Source organism: Pagrus pagrus (genome assembly GCF_965226575.1).
Source record: "Pagrus pagrus genome assembly, chromosome: 14".
NCBI classification, from domain to species: Eukaryota; Metazoa; Chordata; class Actinopteri; order Spariformes; family Sparidae; genus Pagrus; species Pagrus pagrus.
The window spans coordinates 9,276,091-9,299,132 of record NC_140198.1 but is presented as its reverse complement, the minus strand read 5'-3'; the positions used below and the strand labels follow the sequence as shown (position 1 = coordinate 9,299,132).

Below are 23,042 nucleotides of genomic sequence, written 5' to 3'. Positions count from 1 at the left end.
ACAAAGTGCCCTCGAATTAAGATGCGGCTGATCACGGGACTCTTCAGGGTTCACGTAAGAGTCTTGCCTCGTTGCCTCGCTCTGTCAAACACATCTGCGAAAAGACGGTTTGCAGCTCTATCGTGCATCTGACACTGCAGGAGCAGTTCCTATGTTATTTTGTAACGTGAGAAGAGGTTAAAGTCGCTCTCCTCTGGGAGTAAAAGAGACGATCACCTTTTCAAGAAGAGTTATGGGGGTCTCATCAGCAGACTTGGAAAAATCTGCATGCGGGTGATGACAAGACCAATGCAGGAAAGGAAAAAGAGAGGGAGGTTTGTGGTCCCCCCCCATCTTCTATTTCTGCAGCACAGCCGCTCTATTGATGTCACGTTTAAAACAACCACAAAAAAGAGACCTTGGGAGAGCGTGAGAGGAATGATGCGATGAAGGGATGAAGGAGGAGAGGGCAGGAGGGTTTGGTAGTGGAAAGGGTGTGTGTGTGAGTGTGAGTCGGGTCCTTTGGAGGTTTCTTTTTGTATCTGTCCCAGCTGGAGTCCTGTGTTCCTTCGGTCCCATGCAGCCTTGTGCATAATTCCTCAGCTGTGAGTCACAGGTCCTCGAGTCAATGCGAGACAGCGGGGGCAAAATCCTCCACCGGAGCCGTCTGACTCTCTGTCTTTTCTCTGCCTGTTCTCTCTGATTCCTCCTGAATCCTCTATCCTGTGCTGTGTTTTATTTTACTCTCGAGATCCTGATCAGATTTGAATTTCTCCCTCTGCAGGGCTTAGACATGCACTCACACTACATGCAGTACATATGACCTAAACCCCTGATCCTGAGCCTTACCCCCCCACAAATCGAGTGCCATCTAGTTCAAGAGAAGGCAGACGTCTCTGTGGCTGATATCTTGAAAACTAGGCAACTCACACTGTCCCTTTAAGCCTTCCCTATACCTAAAATCAATCCCAACAGAGGCCTTGATCCAAATCCTAGCAAATATCCTGTATATCCTGTACAAATAGTCCTTTAATCGATCCTTTCTTAACAAATCTGGCCGTTCCAGTTGGACGCCAAAGACCTTCTTTTAACTGAAGCAGTGCTTCCGATCTCATACAACCACCTGTCAATACACGTCCAACTACATGTCAAAGACTCGGCCAGTTTCAGTCACTGATGAAGACAGAATGATGTGGTTAAAGGCTCTAGCTAAAAAAGCTAGTAGTAATGAAACTCAAAGAGATAACAACAGTGAATAACAGTCGGAGTCTTTGTCTTATTTGGATGACGTAACCCTTTAAGCTCTAAACCATCTGCAGCACAAGCTTCATTCCATCTTGGACGTGCATCCTAAATTTTCCTTTCAACAGTGAGTAAAGTTGAAACAAGCGCGGCGGGGTGTCTTCACTTCACAACATTATTTTTGAGTAGGAGAACAAGAGCACACAGTCAGAGCAACGCACACACGGCTCAGGCATCATGACTCATTTTTCAGCACATTTAACTTGCCACCCCAGCAGGACTCTTTCCGAACAGCCTGACCAGCGGTGGAAACACACATCCCAACCACCATCATCTGTCTATCAGGCCACTGCAACCACATGGCCTTCTCCAATAAGCTCTGGCGTGAGGAGGGAAAACTGCAGGGTGGAAGAGAGAAAGATGAAGAGGAGATATGAAAAGAAGAACTGGCAGATGAGTGGGATTTAGGTTTGGAGACGGCAGAGTGGTAAACGGAGGTCAAAGGAAGAGGATGAAAAGGAGGAGGAGAGAGGAGAAGGTTTCCTCCACAGCTGGTTCATGTATTCAAAGACTGTTTGGATCTGAGGATATACAGGCCGAGCAAAGCAGACATGACACACTCCGATATGAGCCCTGTGTGTCTGTCCACCGAATCTGACATTACAGTGAACTTGGACAGCGTGTGTGTGACAGTGTGGCGGGGGCAGCAGCCACTTTTCCTCCCCAGCGTGACGACACTGCTCCATTTTCTCACTCATGCCGGGAACTGACACAAACTAGTGAGGGTGTTTCACCTCATGGAGGAGCGCTGACAGGCCTGCATCAGTACGGAGGCCTGATGGAAAATGGAAATCTGTGGTAAAGTGGTGACCTAAGAGAAGGTTTTCTGTCCTTGTCCTTGTCTCACCTTCTTTACGTCTTCATTTTCTCTTTCATTCTTTCCTATTTTCTCAACCGACAAACGTAAAACCATAAATCAACCGAATCCACATTTCCGTATCCGTTGACTTATTCGGCGCTACACTAATGAGCGGTACATTGATGGAAAAAGCTGAGTAAATGACTAAAGAAACATACGATTCTTCCAGACAGGAGGGTTCACTGATATGTTTGAAAATTTTAATCGTTTGTTATGGCGTTCAAAATCACCACATCTCAACACAATTATCCTGTGACAGATCTGCGTTTCGACTGAAGCTGTTCTCGATGCTTTATGTGGCCCAACACCATATGAAGATATTCCTTAAATGAGTTACACATTTGTAGATTTTTCATCTTTTAATTCAAATGGTCAGATAAATATTAAGTTAGATGTCAAATGAATGTTTTCTTGGCGTGTTTTCGCTGTTATTTGTCAGAAGAGGCAGAAAAAGATAAGTAGCGGGGGAGAGAGAGAGAGAGAGGTATGACATCCAACAAATACTGACTTTGTACCATTTGGCTACCAAGACTCTACAATGGCGTTTAATATAAGGATTGCTATCAACAGCGTGCTAAGTTATGCTGCTGATGCTTGCTAATTAGCACAAATTAAAGCTGAGACTTTTTGGTTATTTGTACAGTATCTAAATCATCTTGCGTACAAGCAGCAATCATTTCTGAGGACGTGCGCAACAATTTTCATCTGCATTAGTGGTTGTTTACCAATGAAGACAACAACTCCCACGATTCCCATCCTTCACGACATCGTCAATAAATGCATTTTGTTTTCATTGTCTAGCGGCAAAAGTTACAAACTGTCCGTTTAATCCGTCCAACAGTTGTTGAGTTAGTTCAGTCTGGATCAAACTGGTGGATGAACCGATTGAGATTGCCATGTTTAGAGCACAGCTAATAATTTAAAGGGGCTTTGTGGAACTTCTATGTTATGCTGGAAGCCGGTCATTTGTTTATGTTAGCGGAGAGAGGCACTCGAGAACGTGCATAAAGTCACATCCGAAAATCCATCCCGAAATATCCACAGTCCAGCAGCATTAAACAACTTGAAAGAATCTAAACTTCTAATCTAAAATTCAGACCTGACTGTCGGCAGTTCAGACAAATGTTCCAGGAGTTACTGAGAGATATTTTGGAAACTGTCGGAAATCACTTTCTGTATTTAAGGTAGACAAGACAACGCAGTTAATCACAACAACAATAAATCCCGGGAAGCACATATAATGACATCTACAAATATACAAGCAAGTGAAGGCTGAGAAATTTCCTTTAGTGATGGAAAAATATCTACACAAACAGCTGTCGGCCGAATTTTCACGAAGCCTCTTTATTACTTATTCAGCTTTCATGAGCTTCCTGGGGCACCTTACCAGAAACCCCCGATGCAGAGCTCCCTCTTAAAAATGCTCCATAATAGGATTTATGAAAAATGGGGGTTATGAAAGTAATAAATGCGGCGACATTACAAAGAAACATTCTTGTGTTGCACAAGATCTGGAGCTCAGATTCATCCAGCGTGCTGTAATTTTGGTTCACAGCAGACGTGTAGACTCATATATTTGTCCATCGACAGCAGCACAAAATTACAGGTCTCCTGTTTCTCCCGCTATGACTTCGGAGTATTTTATGGCGTAGTCGTTTAATGAGGGCTGAGAACTGTTGTCCTCGAGAATATTATTTTCTAGTGAGTCAGCATGGGTTCTTTGAGTCACTCCTATTTCTTTTTTAACAGCAGAATCAATGGTTATTAAATGATCCGCAGTTATTCCTTCAGCCCACAACTGAAGAGTGTTTCCGACGACCCCAAATCCCATATTTCACATCAATAAATACAGAACATAAGAACATGACATCCCTATTGTCTGGGTAATTTATAACACAGGGCTTGGACCGGAGAACAGAATATCATGTGGCTGCTTTTTTTTTTACAGCTCAGTGAACTTCTGAGAAAACTTTTCCCCAGTTTTCGAAACATTTGAAGCCAGTGCAACAGTTCCTTTCATTAAACCTACTACAAGGAACTTTTAACTCTCAGTCTCAGTTTAATACTGATGCCTCTTTATGACCGACATCAGCAAAGTAAACCATCAGAGAGAAATGTGGTAATTTCTGCCATCTGGATAACTTGCCTACAACCTACAACAGCCAATGAGTGATCGTGTAAACAAGACACCTACTCTCTCTTCTTTCTCCTCTCTCGAGCCACTTCCACGCCAGCCACCAAATGACTGACACATCATGTAGCCAATGAGATTTCAAAGCCAGCAGTATATAGTTTATATCAGTTTTTAAAGCTCTAAACATGGAAATAATGCATCCTTATATGGTTTTATGCATTTTGCTCTTTGAATAGGCTGTTTTTCCACCTTCCAGCACTTGTTTTTAAATATTTTACACCCAGAAAGTTAGTGTAAATAAGGAAATAGAGAACTATAATGAATTACTGCCCCTGTTACTCTCAAGCAGGAGTATTCTGAGGTGACAAAATGGCTTTATTTTGGCCAGGCGCCTGAATATTTCCTTAGAAAAACAAACGTTAAGTGTTCATTTACAGTAATATTGTTTTCTAATTTGACCTTGGACCAAGTAAGACTATATGATGTGCACCCATTGTGTTTTCCATCTGATAGGGGCAGTTACAGGTCATCTGTAGGATTATTTTCGCAGAGCTTCAGGAAGCTTGGGGAAAAAATCAGGTCACAGCCTTTCAAAAAAACATGCCTGTACTCTGTAATGGTTCAACGACAGCACTGAGTCTATTTCGGACCAGACTGGGATAAGCGTTTTTAGGAAAGCGCCGACTTTTCCAATTTCGATGAGTCACTACATTAAAACAATTTCTTAGTGTTCAGGATGTGTTGAGGGGTCTCGCAGCCTGAGGAAAGAAGCTGCTCTGTAGTCTGGTGGTTCAGCACTAAAACAAAGTTCACTTTGGTTCGCCCTCGTCATCCTTTGTCGAAGGCGGCTGCCAGGATCAGCAAAAAAAGTCCCTTGCAGTAGCTTTAATGGCAGCCAAAACTGTGACCTCTTTTATCCTGCTTTTGTGGGTGGCTTTATTTTTTTGTTTGTCTGCTCACTCATAGTGACTGTTGCTGTTTATTAGCCGACTTCCTGTGTAGCACTTTTCCTGGGAAAAAGCTACCTCACAGTAGTTGTTCAGGACACCAAGTGTAAATGTTTAATCACCTGGCTTTAAATTGGATTGAACTGGAAAACATGCGTGCGAGATGCTTCCCGCAATTTATGTTTGACTTGGGAGAGTGTTTTTTCACAATATTCAGCAGGAATATTCAAAGATTTCTTCAACACTCGTGGTGCCGTGTGTCCTTTATCACACAGAGAGAGAAGCTGGGCTCTGAGCTTCACTGTGTCGGCTGTGTAATTGAATTTCCAGCGATGCACCCAGCAGAAAGAGTTGGCTGTAAAACAGCATTTGAGGCAGAGACGAGCCCATGTGGATTTCTCACTTGCTCTCTCTGATTCACCGCTCCTCTACTTGGCTTCAACTCCCCTCTCTTTGTCTCGCTCTCTCTCTCTCTGTCCACCACTAACCACGTTTACACGCACTGAAAATGTTTTTTGCCTTTATTCTGAAAAAGACAATGGTCTGACTCGGGATGGTGACGATGTAAGATTTTTTTGGCCGGTCGAGACAACAAACACTTGAAGAATATCCTCACCTAAGTGACTTGTCTGGTAAAAGTTGTTTGTTACGGTTACCGATCACCTGATGTATATTTTATTGCTGCAGGGGGAAGCATGCACTTTTGCAGTCATTTCAAAATCCTAAGCTAAGGCTGAAGGCTCGGCTTGCCCATTGCTTCTAAAAATATTATGGATTCCACACTAAAGAACATGTATAAATGAGGTGCCCATCATTTATTTATCCTTTATCTACGCTGGGGACTTAAAAGATTTATGATTACCTTATCTATGATTGTATGATTTGTTTGAAGTAGTGATGATGATCAGGATAATATGGTGAATCTCAATCATTTTGGACATGAAATGATATCTGCTCCTGCATGCACAGCACACTCCAGTTAACAAACGCAGCCTCCCTCTTTCTTACTTTTCTTTAACCACTGTCTCGAAAAGGTCAGCTTTGCGATATTTGTGCATGTCCAAGAAATTTGTAGATATCTGAGGCTTTCTCAAAAATGGCCTGACCAGAATTGTGGGCTTTTCCTTTGTGCATGTGACTCTACCCAATCCTTAAAAAATGTCAGCGAGTCAACACACAGAGCCGTGCATCACAAAACTGCAGTAAACTCCCCGATTGAGATGTCCAAAAAAGACTCCTGAATAATATCAGCACTCTATCTAATCCTGAATGTCCAGAGGGATTATGCTGCTTACATGTACCACATCAAATAATAAATAAATGTAGTGTGTTATCGCTTCCCTTTTCTCATATTTCCCACCTACTTTAACCCCTCTTCTTTCTCTACTGTCTTGTCTTAACGACCAAACAATCCCAAACCTTCACATCCAGTATCACAAAAGTCTTTTTCTTCAGCTTGAACCCCTGTTGCTCTATCTCCCCTCCCCTTCACCAGCAGATCGTTTCAGCCCTGCGCTCTGGAGCCAAAGGTGCATGCCTGTCTCTCAGACATGCCGTACCCTCCTCCTGTCCTGCAGCAGGGCAGTTCAGTCTGTAATTATTTAACCAATATACTGCGGAAAGGTCACATACCAGCAGCTGGCCTTGTTCTGCCTCTGCCGGGTCGCTATCTTGTCAGTTTTAGTGGGAAATTAAGGAGGATTTATGAACAGTGCAGCTATGTCTGGTGGTTTTCTTGTGGTTATAATTTAGAGGAATCGCTTTTAACCAAATAAGGTGGTTAAAGGATCTTAATGAGTGTGAAATATCTATGTTGAAATCACGGAAAAGTCATTCAGTGATACAGTCATAAACATTTTGCTTTCATGTCTTTATGATCTTTATTTGATTGAATCAAGAATGAGGTACTGTAGTCAAGCTGGGTCTCTATGTCAATCACCAAAGTCATTTCAACCTCTTCAGGAGTCTTATTGCTCAAACCCGCTGAAATTATGGTCAAAACACCAAATATGAAGCCATAAAACATGGATATTAGATTAGAAGATGACAGTCGGTCATGTGAGACAGCTCCAAAGACATGTGGAAACACAGAGATAAAAAATTAAAGATACATATAATATTAGCTCTGTATTCAAATGTCTAAAAGCGATGGCAGTTGGCAGTAAACAACATCAGACCATAAACACCCATATACGCTGCTAGAGTCAGGTTGATAAACAGGAGTGAAGATAAATCCACTTTTTAATCCTGAAAGTTTGAAAGTAATCTCTGAGCTCTCCTCCCGTTGGCCAACGCTTCCAGATCCGAGCAGAACCCGATGTGACTCCAGGTGTTTATCCCCAGAGGGTCTGGCTCTAGAGAGCCCCCTAGTGGCAGAAGTTACATGTTGTACGTAATCATACGCTGCAGATCCATCACCTGTGAGAGCTACTGCTTTTCATCACACTAAATTACTTCTTACACTCTCTAATGTATTTGGCTTCTGAAAGGGAAATTTAAGCTGAATTTGGGTCCATTAGGGTGCAAGTGGATGAGCGTGGGAGTGCCCTGTTTTGTGCTCCAGCAGCTGTAGAGGAGCTCCCCCAGTCTTTATGTATCCTTAAATAAATTTACTATCCCTATGTGGACAAACCACTTAACGCTCAGCCGCTCAGCTTGATATATGGATGGATGGTTTCTACTACAGGCTGGAGGGAAAGGGAGGGCTGTCGCATGCTTGACTGCATGCTATAAAACACAAACACAGCGCAGGGAGAGAGAGAGGGAGAAAAAAAAAAAGTGCTTCTCTGCCTGAATTTGTGAGAATCTTTGCTTATCTGACAGGTCCGATCACTGCGGGAGGGATTCTTGTTTCTGCTGCATCTGCGAGTCAACTTCATGCTCCAGCGGAGAGGGTTGTGTTGTCTGCTGCCCTAAAAGGAGCGAACTGAAGCACCAGTTGGCAGTTGTCACTTGTAACCGAGGCCGAAGCCACGCAGTGTTCTTCGTCTGAGAGGACAGGATTCAGAGGTTGCCAGATGCGCTCTGCACTTTCCAGCACTCCAACCAAAAGTAACCATCTAATAGAAATGTGGGCAGCGGCTGACATTTCAGTTTTTCCTCGGTTATCCCCCATCTCCTTCTCTCTCTTCTCTCAGTCATTAACTGTTTAGACGGATGATTTCCGCTCTGCAATGTTGACAGAAACATGTTGATCCTGTCCCCCGCAGAAGGCCAAATCATCCATCTTCACAAACAGCACTAGTCCGGACAATGACATTGAACAGTGCAAGATCATTTTCCGACTCATGAACTGCAAAAATGCACAATATCGCCCTGTGAAGTGCATTTCTAAAGGTCGCCGTCTGACTCACTGTATGAACAAGCCTCATTGACTTTGACAGCGCTCTATAGGAGCAGCGAGTCGATCATTTAAACCGTCGTAAACCTGTCATCTGTCCCCGTGACTCGACCGTGCCAAGCTGAGCGGACGCACCAGAAATAGAAACAATATGTGTTCCTGGACGAGCGGCAGCAAATGACCTCGGTATTAAAACATCAGTCAAGTTTTTCAACTCGATTCACTTAATGAGGCCGAGAGCAAAAACCATAAGCAGCCTCTGCTGAGGGTCACAGCGCCGACGACTGATTAGAAAGTGACTAATGTTCAACATTTCCTGTCCAATTATTCTGAACGTCGTAATTCCCGTCCGTCGTCTTCTGTGGAAAACGGGCTGAACATACTGAACGTATTCTGTCTGTGAGCAATTACAGTTAATGCATACATTAGACTTCACTCTAATGATCCTGTAAGGTAGCGATCGTCTCGTGTGCGGTGTGGAAAATTTTGAGGATACGTACACGCAGCCCTCATTGGTGAGTGCTTCGAAAACATCTCCAATGATCATAATTACTTCTTCTTCTTCTTTCTCCTGGTTAAACGACGACTTAATCGATTTAGCTTTGAACTCCTATAACATTGTTGAACTCATGATGGACAGTTTTGAAAAAGGATCCATCAGACCCGGAGATATTATGTTTGGGTGGGAGCACTTCCTAGAGGAAGGTGGTTTGGCTGTTCAGAAGAGCATTTCCCCTCGCTGCTCAACTCTGCTCCTCCGCTCTTCTCTAATCAGGACATTGAGCTGACCTTTATAATAACCTCATGACTTTATAATGTAGAGCCTTTCACGTGTTCCTGGAAAAGCAGGATGTTGCTTCTTCCGCAATAATAAAGTCTAAAAAGGCTTAAAGCACTGCATGTATCCAGGGTGTGTGAATGCACGGCACGTGTACATATGCGTCTCTGGTGAGGTTTGTGTTTCCTTACCTGCTGATGTTGAGTGTGAGCTGCTGAGTGCAGGTTTTGATCTTGTTCTGAGCCTCCATGTGTGTCATGACCTCCGTGCTGTCGCCGTTGATAGCCAGGATGGTGTCGCCTGGACACAGGTCACCTTGGGCGGCCTTGCTGCCTGGTGTTACCTGGAGGTAAATTCACACACGCGAAGACAAAGAAAAGAAAGAGCTGTTGTTAGTGGTGTCAAACCGTCAGTGAGGAAGACGGACAAAAGGAAAGACGGAAAAAGAGTGTGGGAGTGTCAACGGAGAGGCCAGATTCAACAAAAGCAGCTCTCTTTTGATTTATGTGCTATTGCCTTGGGCAGCACTCTAGGTTTACATGTTCAAACGCCAGCAACAACGACACTGGGAAGTGAGAGACCGCTGAGAGTTTTGGAGGAGGTGAAATATTTGGATAGAACTGGGACATTTTTATACGCCTGGCTTCTTTTAAATTCAGTAACCAAATGTGCAATTTTATGATCACTCAGACTAAAACCCCGAGCGATTTCAACTCCAGGAGTGAGCGACTTTCACCGGAGTTTACATTTGAACCCTGAACCTCAACAAAAGTCTGCAAACATCTGCTCATGATGTCCTGGTAGCCTCTCCTGCTTTTAGCTTGGGCCGTTTTGATTTTGTAAAACACATGTCCGCCTCGCTTTAATTTAGAGATTATCTTTCAGCCGCTGGACAGTGAGCAGGTTCCTCTCTGTGATCCCTCACTCCAGAAACACACTGGTCTGAGGACATTCGAGCCCCACGGGAAGGCACAGGGCCGAGGAGGGGGAGGAGGGCGGGTGTGTTTCACCTTCACAGACACACTAAGTAACATATGATAACAATTTTCCATTATTACACACACATACACACACAATCTCCCTGCTATTTCCAGGCCTGCCTCTAACTGGCCTTCATAAATAAGGAGAAAGTACCAGTCGAATCCTCTGAGACATCCACAGTAAAACAGTCACTGTCATCTGGCAGCAAGCTGCAGAGGAAAACACTCTTTACTAGCAATGAAACAAAAATGTAATGAAATGCGAACAAATGTCATCATGTCTCCGGTCATCTTTATGCTGTCAAGCTATAAGACGCCAGTATTAGTTTTCCAACCGTTAAATGTGAGGAGTTCCTCAGCAGCTGGGTGCCATTTCATTGTTCACAATGTTTTTGACAGAATTTTAAGAAATAAACTTTGACGTTTTCATATCGTTTCAAACTGTTGGATTTGCGGCTCTCTGTCGCAGCCCGACGGCACCGCATCATTTACGGCCTCGAGTAAGGTTATAGCAACATGTTCATGTTTTTTATAAACAGAACCACGAGCAGCGACAGCAACTGGCTGAAAGTGCAAAGACAGAGCTACCGCCTAATGGGGCTGTAAAAATTTGATTAAAGGAACATTTCACCCAAAGATGAAAATTTGGTCATTATCTCCTTACTCCCATGCTGATGGAAAGTTGGGTGAAGTTTCGTAGTCCATAAAACATTTCTGGAGCTTCACAGCAAAACAGAGTTGCAGCATTCTCCTAAACAACTAACAACAACATAAAAATGGCTCATTACAGTAAGTCTGGTGTTATCCAAGTCTCTGGAAGCTCCAAGATCCCAAAGTGATTTAAAAATAAGTTATTTACACCCTCAGTGGACCTTGTGCACCTGCTTCAGACGGGGTGTGCGCTAATGCTTTTAGCTAAGCAGCTACAGTCAGGATTTTGGTTTAATAAACGGGTGTAAATGACGACTTTTGAAATAAATTTGGGATATCTGGGCTTCTGGATTACATCAGACGATAGTCCATCAGATTTTAGAGGCTGAAACCATTACATATTTGGCATTTTTGCTTTAAAAAAAAAAGAATCTGAGAAGTTAATTGATAATCATAGTTTCAGATTTATTATTAGGTAACACTTCATTTAGGTCACTTCATACATTTCATGCTAACTAGGTGGTAATTACCAGGAAACATATTTGAAAAAGCAGTTGATAAATAGTTGGTGATTACTTCAATACATTTCCAGGAAACTTCCAACTGGTTTCCGCTTAACTTCTGCTTATCATGCAATTTCAATGTCCTGCTAGTTTCTGTCTAACTTCCCCTCAGAAGACCAGCTTAATTTCCAACTAGCTCGGCCCAGCTTCTGCAGGTCAGTATGCTGAAGAACATGTTTTAACCATTTACCTTTTTATCAGTTTCTGTCATTTCTGCAGGTCAGTCCAACTTTGGAACAATTTCCCTAAATCTTAAGTTTCATACCTCTGGCTGGTTGTCGAATTGGTGAGAATGTGAATGATAAAAAGAAGAATTATCAGCTTTCTTCACAAGTCTGAACCAGGTGGATGTTCAGATTCCAGCACTTTCGAACATGTCTGAGAGCTAAAAGGCTAAAATGACTACCTGCATCCATAAATACACAGGGAGGAGAAGATTTAGGATGATTTTCCTGGTAATGAACCCCTCGCATGTCAAGCGTGGGTGATTAATCTCTGTCCTGTCATCCAAGTTTTTAAGCAAATACCCCTCTCGGTGCTTGTAATGCCTCTCACCTTGACAGCTGCACATTAAGATGTGTTGAAATAACACTTACCTCACTCACAGTAACCTAATCCAAGCTAAATTAAGATACAATTGTCTAAAAGTTTGGAACAAAAACAGAGACAGAGGATCTGTTTGTGCAAGAGGAGCAGCTTCGCTACGTGGGAGGAGCGTTTTAAGAGCGAAGGCACACAAGTTCACGCTCCATGAAGCACTAATAGCTGAGTCGTGTGGTTCAGATGTGGAATTCCTAATTTACAGCCTCTGACCGCCCCGATGTTCCTGACTCAGTTCCGGTAAACTGAGAGGTCAGAGGCATTGTGGGAAATGTGTGAAAATGTGTGTGTGTCTCAGGAGGAATTTAAAGTTAGTTGAAGATTGAGTCTTTTAAAGAAGGAAAAGCAGAAATAACCTTTTTGTTTCGATGGGAAATGCAAGTGATTCTTATTGGTCAGTGCTTTTGTTGACAGTCACTAACTAGAGGTTAAAGTTTACCCTCGTCGTTCAGCATGACACGCATTTTAAATGTGTGTGTGTGTGTGTGTGTGTGTGTGTGTGTGTGTGTGTGCCTGAGCTGCGTCACAGTGGACTGAAGTTCAGGCACCCCCAACACACACAGAAAGTGAGTTATATCACCTCAGGGTCAAGCCATGAATAGTAGTGCATGACTCACACACACACACACACACACACACACACACATGCAGCGGTATGCCAAGTGCCACAATGGCCCGACTGAGGTCGTCACTGGAGGACAAACATTCCCGTCTGTAAGGAAATGTAAGGATGGTGTAGAGTTACGTGGTGCAGACATAATCACAATCTGCTATATTTACACTGCAGATGCAGCGTGATGTCATGGCTTAAATCTATGGACCCTTCACGATGAATGTAATTTTCTAATTAGGTTTCTACTCTAGTGGCTTTGAAGACCAAAACAAGGTTTTATTTTTGTCTTCCTACTCACACGAAACCGCTGGTAGTAACAAACAAAAGTGACACACTTCTGCTGGCTTTGTTCACAAACTCAAAAATGGCAAGTTTGTGAGTTTGTGACTGCGGCTAATCAAGAGTCATCTCGGCTGAGGTAGAGGACGGAGCCAAAGTTGTTGTGAGTGATGAAAAGTGGTTTCTAAACCACTGTGGATGTGGAGGAAAAGACAATAAACTCCAGAAAATTGGCCAACTTTGCTAGAAATAGCAACTCAAAGTCACGTGGAATGAAATCAATCCTGTTTTCACACAGCAAACCGTCTTTGAGCAGCAGCAGACATCAGTGGACTTTGTTAAAATTACGATTTTTTAACCAAAATTGGATGGTTTGTTTCAATTTTTTTTTCTTCACAAAACCATCTGGAAAGAAGCTGTTAGAAACTGTTTGGATAACTCCAGTCCAAAAAAACTTGGCAGGTGATTTGGTCAACTTCAACCAATCAGATCAACAGCCCGTGAGCGCTACAACCAGCAGAAAAAAATCACATAACTTTTTACGTACTTGAAAAATCTTAATCAATAACTGTCAAGACTTCAGACAATCACTTTCATATTCGACAACGGTCGGCGTTACACAACATGTCTCTCATTGTTCTAAAGGTGCTGTAAGATGTGACCGTGATGGATTTGATGGTGCGGAAAGCAACTTCACTGCTTGTTGGGAAAATCTAAACAGTCACATCGTTTCCATAAGTGGCTTCTCCACAAACAGTGACATAGTTAATTGCTAACAGATATGGCGGTTAGCAAATGACAGCCTCATGTCACACAGAGTCATCGTGTGGCACGCTGAGGGCCTGATGAATGTGCGGTCTCAACGCGGGCACTTGTGTTTTTCTGTGTGAAAGGAGAGCACGGCGAAGACGTGTATGAGATAAACGCTGCAGCAACACTTTCACTGGAGTGTGACATCAGCCTCAGGGCAAAGTCTTCTGTCATGTCATCACTGTGTCTGATGTCTTTCTTTCTTATCTGAGATCTAAATCATAAAATGAAAAGTGCCTTCTTCGTTGCAGCAAACTGACTGAATCTGAGGTCTCGCGTGACCTCTTCCCAGCCAATCATGTTCGGTGTAGGCTCTGTCGATCCGTCCCTCCCACCGCTCAACACTCATACAGCTTGAACTTTCTCACTCAGGTCTGCTGTTGTGTTCAATGCACCAGTAATCCCAGTTATTTGCAAATTTGCGCCTATTTTTCTGTCATGGTTATGACTCCCGTGACAAGCTAAAATCGTTTAGTAGCCAAGTCCCATGCAGCAGCCGTAGCTAACGTTAGCGTGCCAGCAGCCAGCAGCAATGAAGTTGAACCCTCCATCGAGACCTTCATTGGTTAATTAGCTAGTTGGATAAGTTGTAGTTATGTCAAAGTCAAATCAGAGGGATTTAAATGTTCTTCCAGCCTCTCTCTTCTGGACACAGCCTCCCCCTTCATATATTGCATATTTCACAGTAGAGGTCAGACAGCAGGTTTGCAGGTGAAATGTCTCAAGTAAAACTGAACAAAATATGTTGGTCATTGCTTTAGGAACTTCTCAACGACCATGTTAGAGAGTGTAATTAAAAACGTCTGAAACAGCAGATATGAGTAACCTGGACGTCTAGCTGTCTCACCGAATCATCACCTCCTGGTTGGTATTTATGAGCCTTATGCAAGAAGAATCTGTCACTCTGTGAACTCCACAGAGACGTTGTCTGCTGGGTGGGAGCTCTGAGGCTCAGCAACGGAGAGAGTAATAACTCCTGGCAACGTGTCAGACGCCTTTGTTTGCTTGCTGGACCTGCGATAGGAACCATGGTTATGACCTTCGTGACGGAGAGCCGTTACATAGCCAGGGGTGTGAGGTTCTGACTGGTGTGTGATTATCACACTGAGACAAAGGGACTGAACCTGCCAAGAGCAATGCGCAAAACTGCAGACTGTAATGAGAACACGAGGAAACGGGAGAGACGCGTGTCAATTAATTGCAGCCTGTAATCCATTCATGTAACTCTAGGATGTAGTAATCACATTACTCATCAATGGTAGTCATCAAAAAGTGCATAGCAGTCCTTTTAAACCTGATGTGTAATCGGATTAGTCATAATTCTGTTCAGGTTCCACTGACGTCACGCTTCAATATGTTGTGCGTGATCATAATAGCATCACAAAAGTCACATTTCATATAATTTACAGCAAGTAAATTCAATAAAACACGTGTTTGTTGCAGTACTTAGACAACATGAGCTCACGGGGAAAAAGCACATGACTGAATAAACTTCACTTCATACCACAAGAGAAGATCTGCAGGATGCTTTATTAAATGTAATAAATACACAACAAAGCATAAAAACTTTCTGGTGTCAAATGACCAGGAATCTGCTCATCAATCACAGAGATTCGGTTTCATCCATCAGATAAACCAGACGAGCAGGAAGAGCTCAGCAGAAACCCAAGGACTCGCATTGTTCTCCTGTTTCAGGAACTCCACATCAGCTTCACTGACAACAGGAAATTCTTCGAGAGCGCCATCTGTTATCTTCTGCTCGGTTTCGCTGTGGAGATGCAGCTCGTAGCATCTGTAATCCTAGCCTGGAGAAAAGGCGCTGCCACAGAGCGGCCTACAGCAGTGCCAGTTTAACAACCCATGTGGCTTTGAGGTCACATGTGCCGTCTCTGGTATGTGGCGGACGGACGCACACTGGGAGATTAAAGGGTACAAAGGACACTCAGCACATTTGATGTGTAGCTGCTAACGCAATCAAAGTTATATTTGCTTTTGATTCAGAATGTGATTCCAATGCCCTTGTTAAATCATCTTAAGAAACATGAAATTATACGACTTGATATGACTATGAATTTTGAAAGAGTTTTTATGGTCTTTGTAGTGCTTCCATCTGTCCACAATGTGTAGAGATCGATTCATCGCTACTCGCCCAGAGTAGGCTTCTCTTTGTTACAACTACAATGGTCCTCAGTAGAGCGCATACCTCCACCAAGGCCCGACAGTCCCCTTTAATTAGTTCAAGCCTAATCCAATATCAAACAAAACGTTTTTAAATCAGATCCAGATTGTTATTCGGATCCGCATCAAATTGAACTCACTACAAATTGGAAATTATCGAAAATGTTGGGGGAAAAAAAACCTTTTTGGAAATCTTGCAACGTTAAAGTTGAGAAATGATTCCTGGATTCTTTCCTTCATCCAACAAACCAGCCGACCGACCAACGGACACCAGTGAAAACATTTCCTCCTCGGCGGACATAATGAGCTGCAGATGGGGCAGTAAACAACAACGTGGAGCTTTTTGAAGAAGAGCTTTCAAATTCTGCGTTGATACCGTTAAAGTCGTCTTTCCCTACTTCTAGATTCAAAACTGTGGCGGCTTCTGTTCTTTCTTTTATGTGGTAATGAATTAAACATATTTGATTTACGACTGATCGTCAGATAAATCAACCACTTTGAAGTCATTGGATCGGGCTTTGGGAAACCGTAATCTGTATTTTCAGATTTATAGGTTGTTCTGTCAATCTTTGGTTTTGGCTGCCGCAGTTTTCGCCCGAGGAGGTCGAAATTTGGCATGTCACCTGTGCATATGCGTGTTCATGCCGATCTGCTAAAGGGGGAGTGGCAGTGGGAGGGGCCTTTAACAAAAAGCTGATTTACGTAACATGGCCAAACCTTGTAAAACACACACATATATTTTTGTCATATTTGTGAGGCTGTGCGCACTCGAATGAACGTGTGGCTGCTACCTGGTGGCAGCTATTACGAATTCACACTTTTTTACTTATTTCTGACATATTTTAGACCCAACTAATAGCCAATCAATAACACTCATCATCAACTACACTCAACTGACAATTTATAACAAGGAGTTTCTGGTTTGAATCAGCTCAAAAATGTTGTGCCATTTTTTTCCATCTGACTAGTTTTAAAAAGATTCTTTTCTTTTTTCTCCGTTGCTTTTTATCATAATAAACTTTGGCTTTTGGACTTTATGTTGGACAAAACAAGCTTTTTAAAAAATGTAATCTTGAGGTTTGGGAACTTGTAAAGAACATTTTTCACTTTTCTGTCAAATTTCATTAACTGAATAATAAATCAAACAACCAACAGACAAAAAATGCAATTTCAAGAATGTGGCCTGTGAAAAACAAAACCTCTAAATTCACAAACAAAAGTTGCCTGAGAGCTGCACGAAGCATTTTCCATCACGTATCGGCAAGACACAGCACGCATCATGGCCGCGGTAAAAAGGTGTCAAAAGGGAAGCTGGACAGTGGTTCTGTGCACTGCACAGGTCATTATTTACCCAACACTCAGCTGCGAATTCCTGTCGAGAAGACGACTGATTGCCGGTTGGCAGGACTGACAAGCTTCCTGCGTCACCTCCCGCCTGCAAGTCCGTTTGACATCGATTTACAAAAAGGCTTATACCACAGCTGCCATATTCAACGCATCCTCTCTAAATGCTTCTGCAGCTACATCAGTGACTTTACTATGTTCCTGTGTCTCGGACCCTCATTCTTTCTCATGCTCATAAAGTCATTTAACAACCTAGCACTGCATGCACACACATACACTACAGGGCAAACGTTTCCAGAGTCAAGCAGACACGCCATAAACTGGCTGGAGTCCTAATGGGCTAGCAGGGGACTAATGGGCTTATCCTGGGACATTATCACCTTAAGCCAGAAAACCAGCTGCTGCCATCAGGACTTGTTTTCTGGTATTTACAACTTTCACTGAGTCCAAGTGCAGGTGTTTCATGGCATCTACTTTTATATATGCAGGAAGACGTGGAGGAAGAGGGGAGGTGACCTGTCAGTCATGCAAACTGCACTAAAAAACAACTATGAGGTCAAACACTGAGGTCTTGTCTTAAGCCTGACCTTCTCTTCTTGGCCAGTTATCTAGAGCCAGCAGACACTCTTACTCCATTCACACAGTTCTGGCCTGTATGTGATTTACAAGACACTAAAATGTCCCCTAAAGAGGCATTGTGGATACTCTAAGACATAAACTACTCCCTCTTCCTCTCCCTGCATCCATCTCTCGCTGTGTCACCGTCCAACACATTGTAATTGCCGTCTTGGGCGCGCACTGTACACCAAGAATGCAGCAAGCATTTGATGAATAGCCAGTTTAGGAGATACTCCAGTACATCAGCAGCAATGCATCACATCGTGTTTCAAACTCAACATGCAACCAGCTCCCGTGAGGATTTCTTTCCCACCATTTCCATTTCTTATCACCAGAATAAGACGGCAGAATAAAAACAATCGTCGCGCTCTGCCATTAATACACATTTTGTCTTGTCAGCGGATGTTTCAGAGCGCGTGACGTCAATGGCTGGTAGAAAGCAAAAAGAAGTCTTCAAGAGGCAGAGTAATGCTGGGTCTTACTGCCAAGAGACTGTGTATTTATGCCTCTGACATTACATATTTTGATAAATAGCTCACATCTCACCAGCTGTTTCCTTCTCTAATTTTCAAGCCAAGAATTAGGAATTAGCCGAAACTCCCCTATCCACTCTGGCAAGAGACGATTCAATGTGAGCGCTGGTTTTTATTGCATTTTTTGCTGTGTACTGTAAACAGCAACCTGTAATTAATTTTACTGATGCCATCACCGCTGAGTTACACTATGTTCAGAATGCAAAAAGGCTTCCCTTGTGCATGCCATGGCTCTCGTATTGGCAGTCATGCAAATATGCACCCAGTGAACTGGCAAAATACAGAAATTGTGATTGATATTGAAAAAACATGCTGTGCAAATAGTAAAATAAGTTAGCGAGGTATGCATTACAAGCTCTGAAGTTGCACGCTTCGACTTAAAATTCAGCATGAAATCCATGAGAGATGCAATATGCTGCTGTGTCGATTTTTCCTTTTTCTAAATGAATTCTGGTCCTAATCACGGTGGTAACACGAAGATCAAGAATGAAATGAGGGGCACAAAAAGCTGACTTCACCAACAATATCTGAGCTTCTAACAAAAGGAAGACATTCAGGTACGATGAGTGTTGAGTTTACTGATGCCAGGTTTGATTTCTGGCAGGGTTGGGTACCAGTACTGGCGCTCTGAATTCGGAATAGGTAACCTTTTCGGGTACTTTACTCTCTCTGTAATAGCAAAAATGTAATTTCAGTTGGAAAAAAAAGGCCATCAAATACGTCAGACATTGCTTTTAAGTAAAGCTTTTCAAAGACCTGGAGCAGCTGGAAAAGATTTTTTTATTCTGTGCACTTTACTCAACCTGGATACCTGGACTTAAATGGCACCAAGGTCTAACAGTCCTCTTTAATACTCCCTCACAGATATCGACAACCTAAATAATCCTGATTTTTTTTCTCACAATGATAATAAAAAAGTAAGGAAACATTCCTGGATCCACAACAAGCATTAATGGGGTGTATTCTGGTCAGACCCATCCTCCATCCAAGTTTCATGGAAATCTGTTCCCCCTAGATGCAGGTAATAAATAAATGTCATTAATAACAAGAAGAGGGCAGTAATATGGCATTGCGCCATCTAGCCTACCTTATTTGAGGAAGAAGCAGAAACACCAGTATTGTCTGTTTTGTTGTTGTTGTTGTTGTCACTACAGCAGTGATTGAATACTGTAATATGTCCCTGTAATTAGTATGCAATTGGTTTCATTCCAAAAATAGACATACTGAAAAAGTGTAGTGTGTCAGAGATCAACCATGGTTTCAAGAAAAAAACTTTGGGAAACACCAATGTGGGGGGGTTCAACTCCTCAAGACCGAGCACTGGCTGCAGGCATGCTAACGTTAGCTGTGGCTGCTACAGGGGACCTGGCCTGCCTGCTAACAAGGTACACTCTTCAGCTTAGATATATTTAATGTCTGTCCTGGTCAGCTTTGTTTTCTACATTACAAATATTGCAGAGTGTTGCCCTGACTCGCTGTGACTTTTCGGTCGGTACCCTGACAAGTAAAGCTACTAAATTCAGCTACCTTTCACTTTAATCTGGAAAGACCACAGTGCTGAGTAAGCAAGTGAGTCTTTAAAGCCACAAACCGACACAGCCGTACAAACTCTTGCCTCACAATTGCATAACACCCCTTCTTAGGGATGTATAGCTAGGTTTCAGAAAGAGAGAGAGAGCACTTCAGGTGACCTTCGAGGGGTTCCTCTGCTCCTCTCAAAGTCGTTAATCGCCGGCTGTAAATCTAAAAATTACACCTCTGGTTTGAAGTGCGAGGGCCCTGTAGTTAAAGGGTCGGTTTGGGGCTGGTGATACAGCTGAGCACAACACCTGGAATCCCTCAGCAGCACCAATGAGCTCTGATGAAAAACAAATGTCAGCGAGCCCCCCCCCCTCTCTCTCCTGCTCCTTCTGCAAGCCCTGCAGCAGGACCAGCCCGGGCTGTGTTTACTCTGGCCAGGATGAACTATTGGCTACTGCCAGATCCACTGCCAGCACACTGACTCTTGACCCATATTCTGAGGGTCAGGAAAGTTCACCCACCAAGCTCTGAATATATATATATATATCATACCACCACCACCAGGAATATTAATGATTAATTAGCCCAATAATAACACAGTAATCATGATCATAAAGCAAGCCACAGGAGCCTCCTGACTGACAGAAACTGGAAAAAGTCACTTTAAATTAAATCATTCACACATTAAGAGTGGAATGTATTTATTCATTTCAACATTACGGACACCCCTTGAACTCTGAGCATCATTTTGGGGGAATTTTGAAATAAATACTACCACATTGTGTTTTTTCTGGCCTCTATTGAAGGCTCGCAGTGTAACTGATGGTCAGCCAGTTGCAATGACTCACTAAACTGTGCTGGCACCTTGAGCTGCCAGGAATTAGACAGCACCGTCTGTGAGGTTTTAAGAGTAAAGCTGCTGTCCATCCATTCAGAGGGGCAGTAAACCTCGGCGACCTCTTAATATAAGTTAATTCATTCCTAATTGAGCAAGTTTTTTTTTTCCCAGCCGGCTAACAGAGCGCGACTGTAACTGGTGAAAGTGTGAGCTGTGGTCTGTAGTGAGTGATGCACCTACCCTGGAGATGGTTAACGGTGTGCTGAAGTCCCGTCCGCCCACCAGCCGAAAGCCCCACGGAGAGGGTCCCTTTAGCGTCACGGTCTGCGGCATGTTGGGCATATCGACTCGGACAGGCGAGGAGAGACAGACAGATGACAGTCGGGACGGACAGACAGGCTCCGGGAGAGTCCGAGCAGAGAAGAAATCACACAACGCGAAGTGTAGCAGGAGTCCTCCGCCCAGCTGCTAGGCAACGCCGTCCCGTCTGAGAAAACTGTCCTCCTCCGCCGGTTCAACTTTAAATAACCAAGCCGCCTCTGACGTGTGATGACGGGCCGTCCCGCCCGCCTCCAGCCGCTCCGTGCAGGCTGCGGAGTGGGAGGGGACGGAGCTGCAGCACGGGGGTGTGGTGGTGGTAGTGGTGGTGGGGACAGCGGTGATATCAGCAGTGCTGGAGGACGTACTCAGGTCCTTTACGTGAGTTAAAGGGGCACTATGTAGTTTTAATTTTAAAATTTTAATTATTGAGGTAATAGTATGAACGGAAGAATAATTATCTTTATTAACAAGCTGCTCTCAGAGGACTCCCAGAACTCTGTCTGAAGCTAGAAAGGTGGCAGGGTCCGCCACATATAAACAAAGTAAAACAGTATGAAATTGAGTCGTCCTTTAAGGTCAGCTTGTTTATTCAGTTTATTCAGTCGTGAAGTTTAGTTTGTTTAGGCATTGAAAAAAACAGTCAAAAAATCATTTAATGTAACTAAGTACACTAGTACATCTGCCACATGTCACATATTTGAGGTAATAATATGAACTCAGACATATTCATCTTATAAACAAGCAGTTCTCAGAGGAAAATAAGGTCACCACAACTCTGTTTGAAGCTCGACAGGTGGCAGGGTCCGCCACATATAAATAAAGTAAGACAGTACGAGATTGCGTTGTCCGTTGTTCAGTTTATTCAGTCGTGAAGCTTAGTTTGTTTTGTCAATGAAGATCAGACTCTTCCGATTTAAATTTCTTCCCCCAAAACTACGTAGTGCACCTTCAAAAGCAGTGATTTGATGTAACTAAGTACATTAACTCGAATACTGTTGCTTAAAGGGGCACTATGTAGTTTTGGACAAGACATTCAAAGTCAGAATTTTAATATTTACAAAATTAATGAGGTAATAATATGAACTCTCTTATAAACAAGCAGTTCTCAGAGGAAAATAAGGACACCAGAAGTCTGTTTGAAGCTCGACAGGTGGCAGGGTCCGCCACATATAAACAAAATAAAACAGTATGAAATTGTGTTGTACTTTACTTTATTAAGTGTTTATGAAACAGCCTTGTGATTCCTCTGATGATTATAAATGACCTGTAACAGCAAACGAGACCATCAGTGAAAAGACTGCTGTTTTCATATAGTTATTATTAATGCCTGTGCGGATGTATGTTTTCTCTCTTATGCCTTGTAATTAATTTATTTTCTTTCAGTTCCTCTCAAATACGCATTTTGTATTTTATCCCTTGCTGCATCATCAAACGAAAACACAGGTAAGGCTTTATCATCGCTGACTGGCTTACTGAATTTGTTCATCAATAGACTATTTGACTTAGTTCCAATATATGAAAACCTTAATGTCTAAACGAAAAGAAATAAGCACAAAATGAATGCAAACATAGCTCCAAAAGCCATAAACAAACCCTAAGTCGCAGCAGAAAACATTTGAATATATAATGTCATCATCTTAGAGTGTTTGTGGCTGCCTATATTTGCTAATTAGCACCAAAGTCTTCGTCAAATTCAGAGTTTGACAAGATGATCGAGCGAAATGAAAAGTCTGGATCACCAACATTGTTACAGTTCTTCCCGTGGAGGACACAGATATCTGTACAAAATCACGTGGCATTCTTTCTAACAGTTGTAGAGACATAAAAAAAAAGACATTGCCATCCATAAAACCA

The 23,042-nt window shown here is 42.9% G+C and overlaps 1 protein-coding gene across 1 annotated transcript in view; it reads right to left on the bottom strand.

The window, feature by feature from the left end:
* Nucleotides 1-21,403, bottom strand: part of pdlim4 (PDZ and LIM domain 4) — a 52,431-nt gene extending 31,028 nt beyond the window's left edge. The window contains exons 1-2 of the mRNA XM_084373340.1: nt 21,108-21,403; nt 9,531-9,682 (exon numbers count right to left, since the gene is read on the bottom strand). Of these exons, the coding sequence (XP_084229466.1) occupies nt 9,531-9,682; nt 21,108-21,209 (254 nt within the window). The 5' untranslated portion in view covers nt 21,210-21,403. The remainder of the gene's footprint in view (nt 1-9,530; nt 9,683-21,107) is intronic.
* Nucleotides 21,404-23,042: the final 1,639 nt, after the last annotated feature.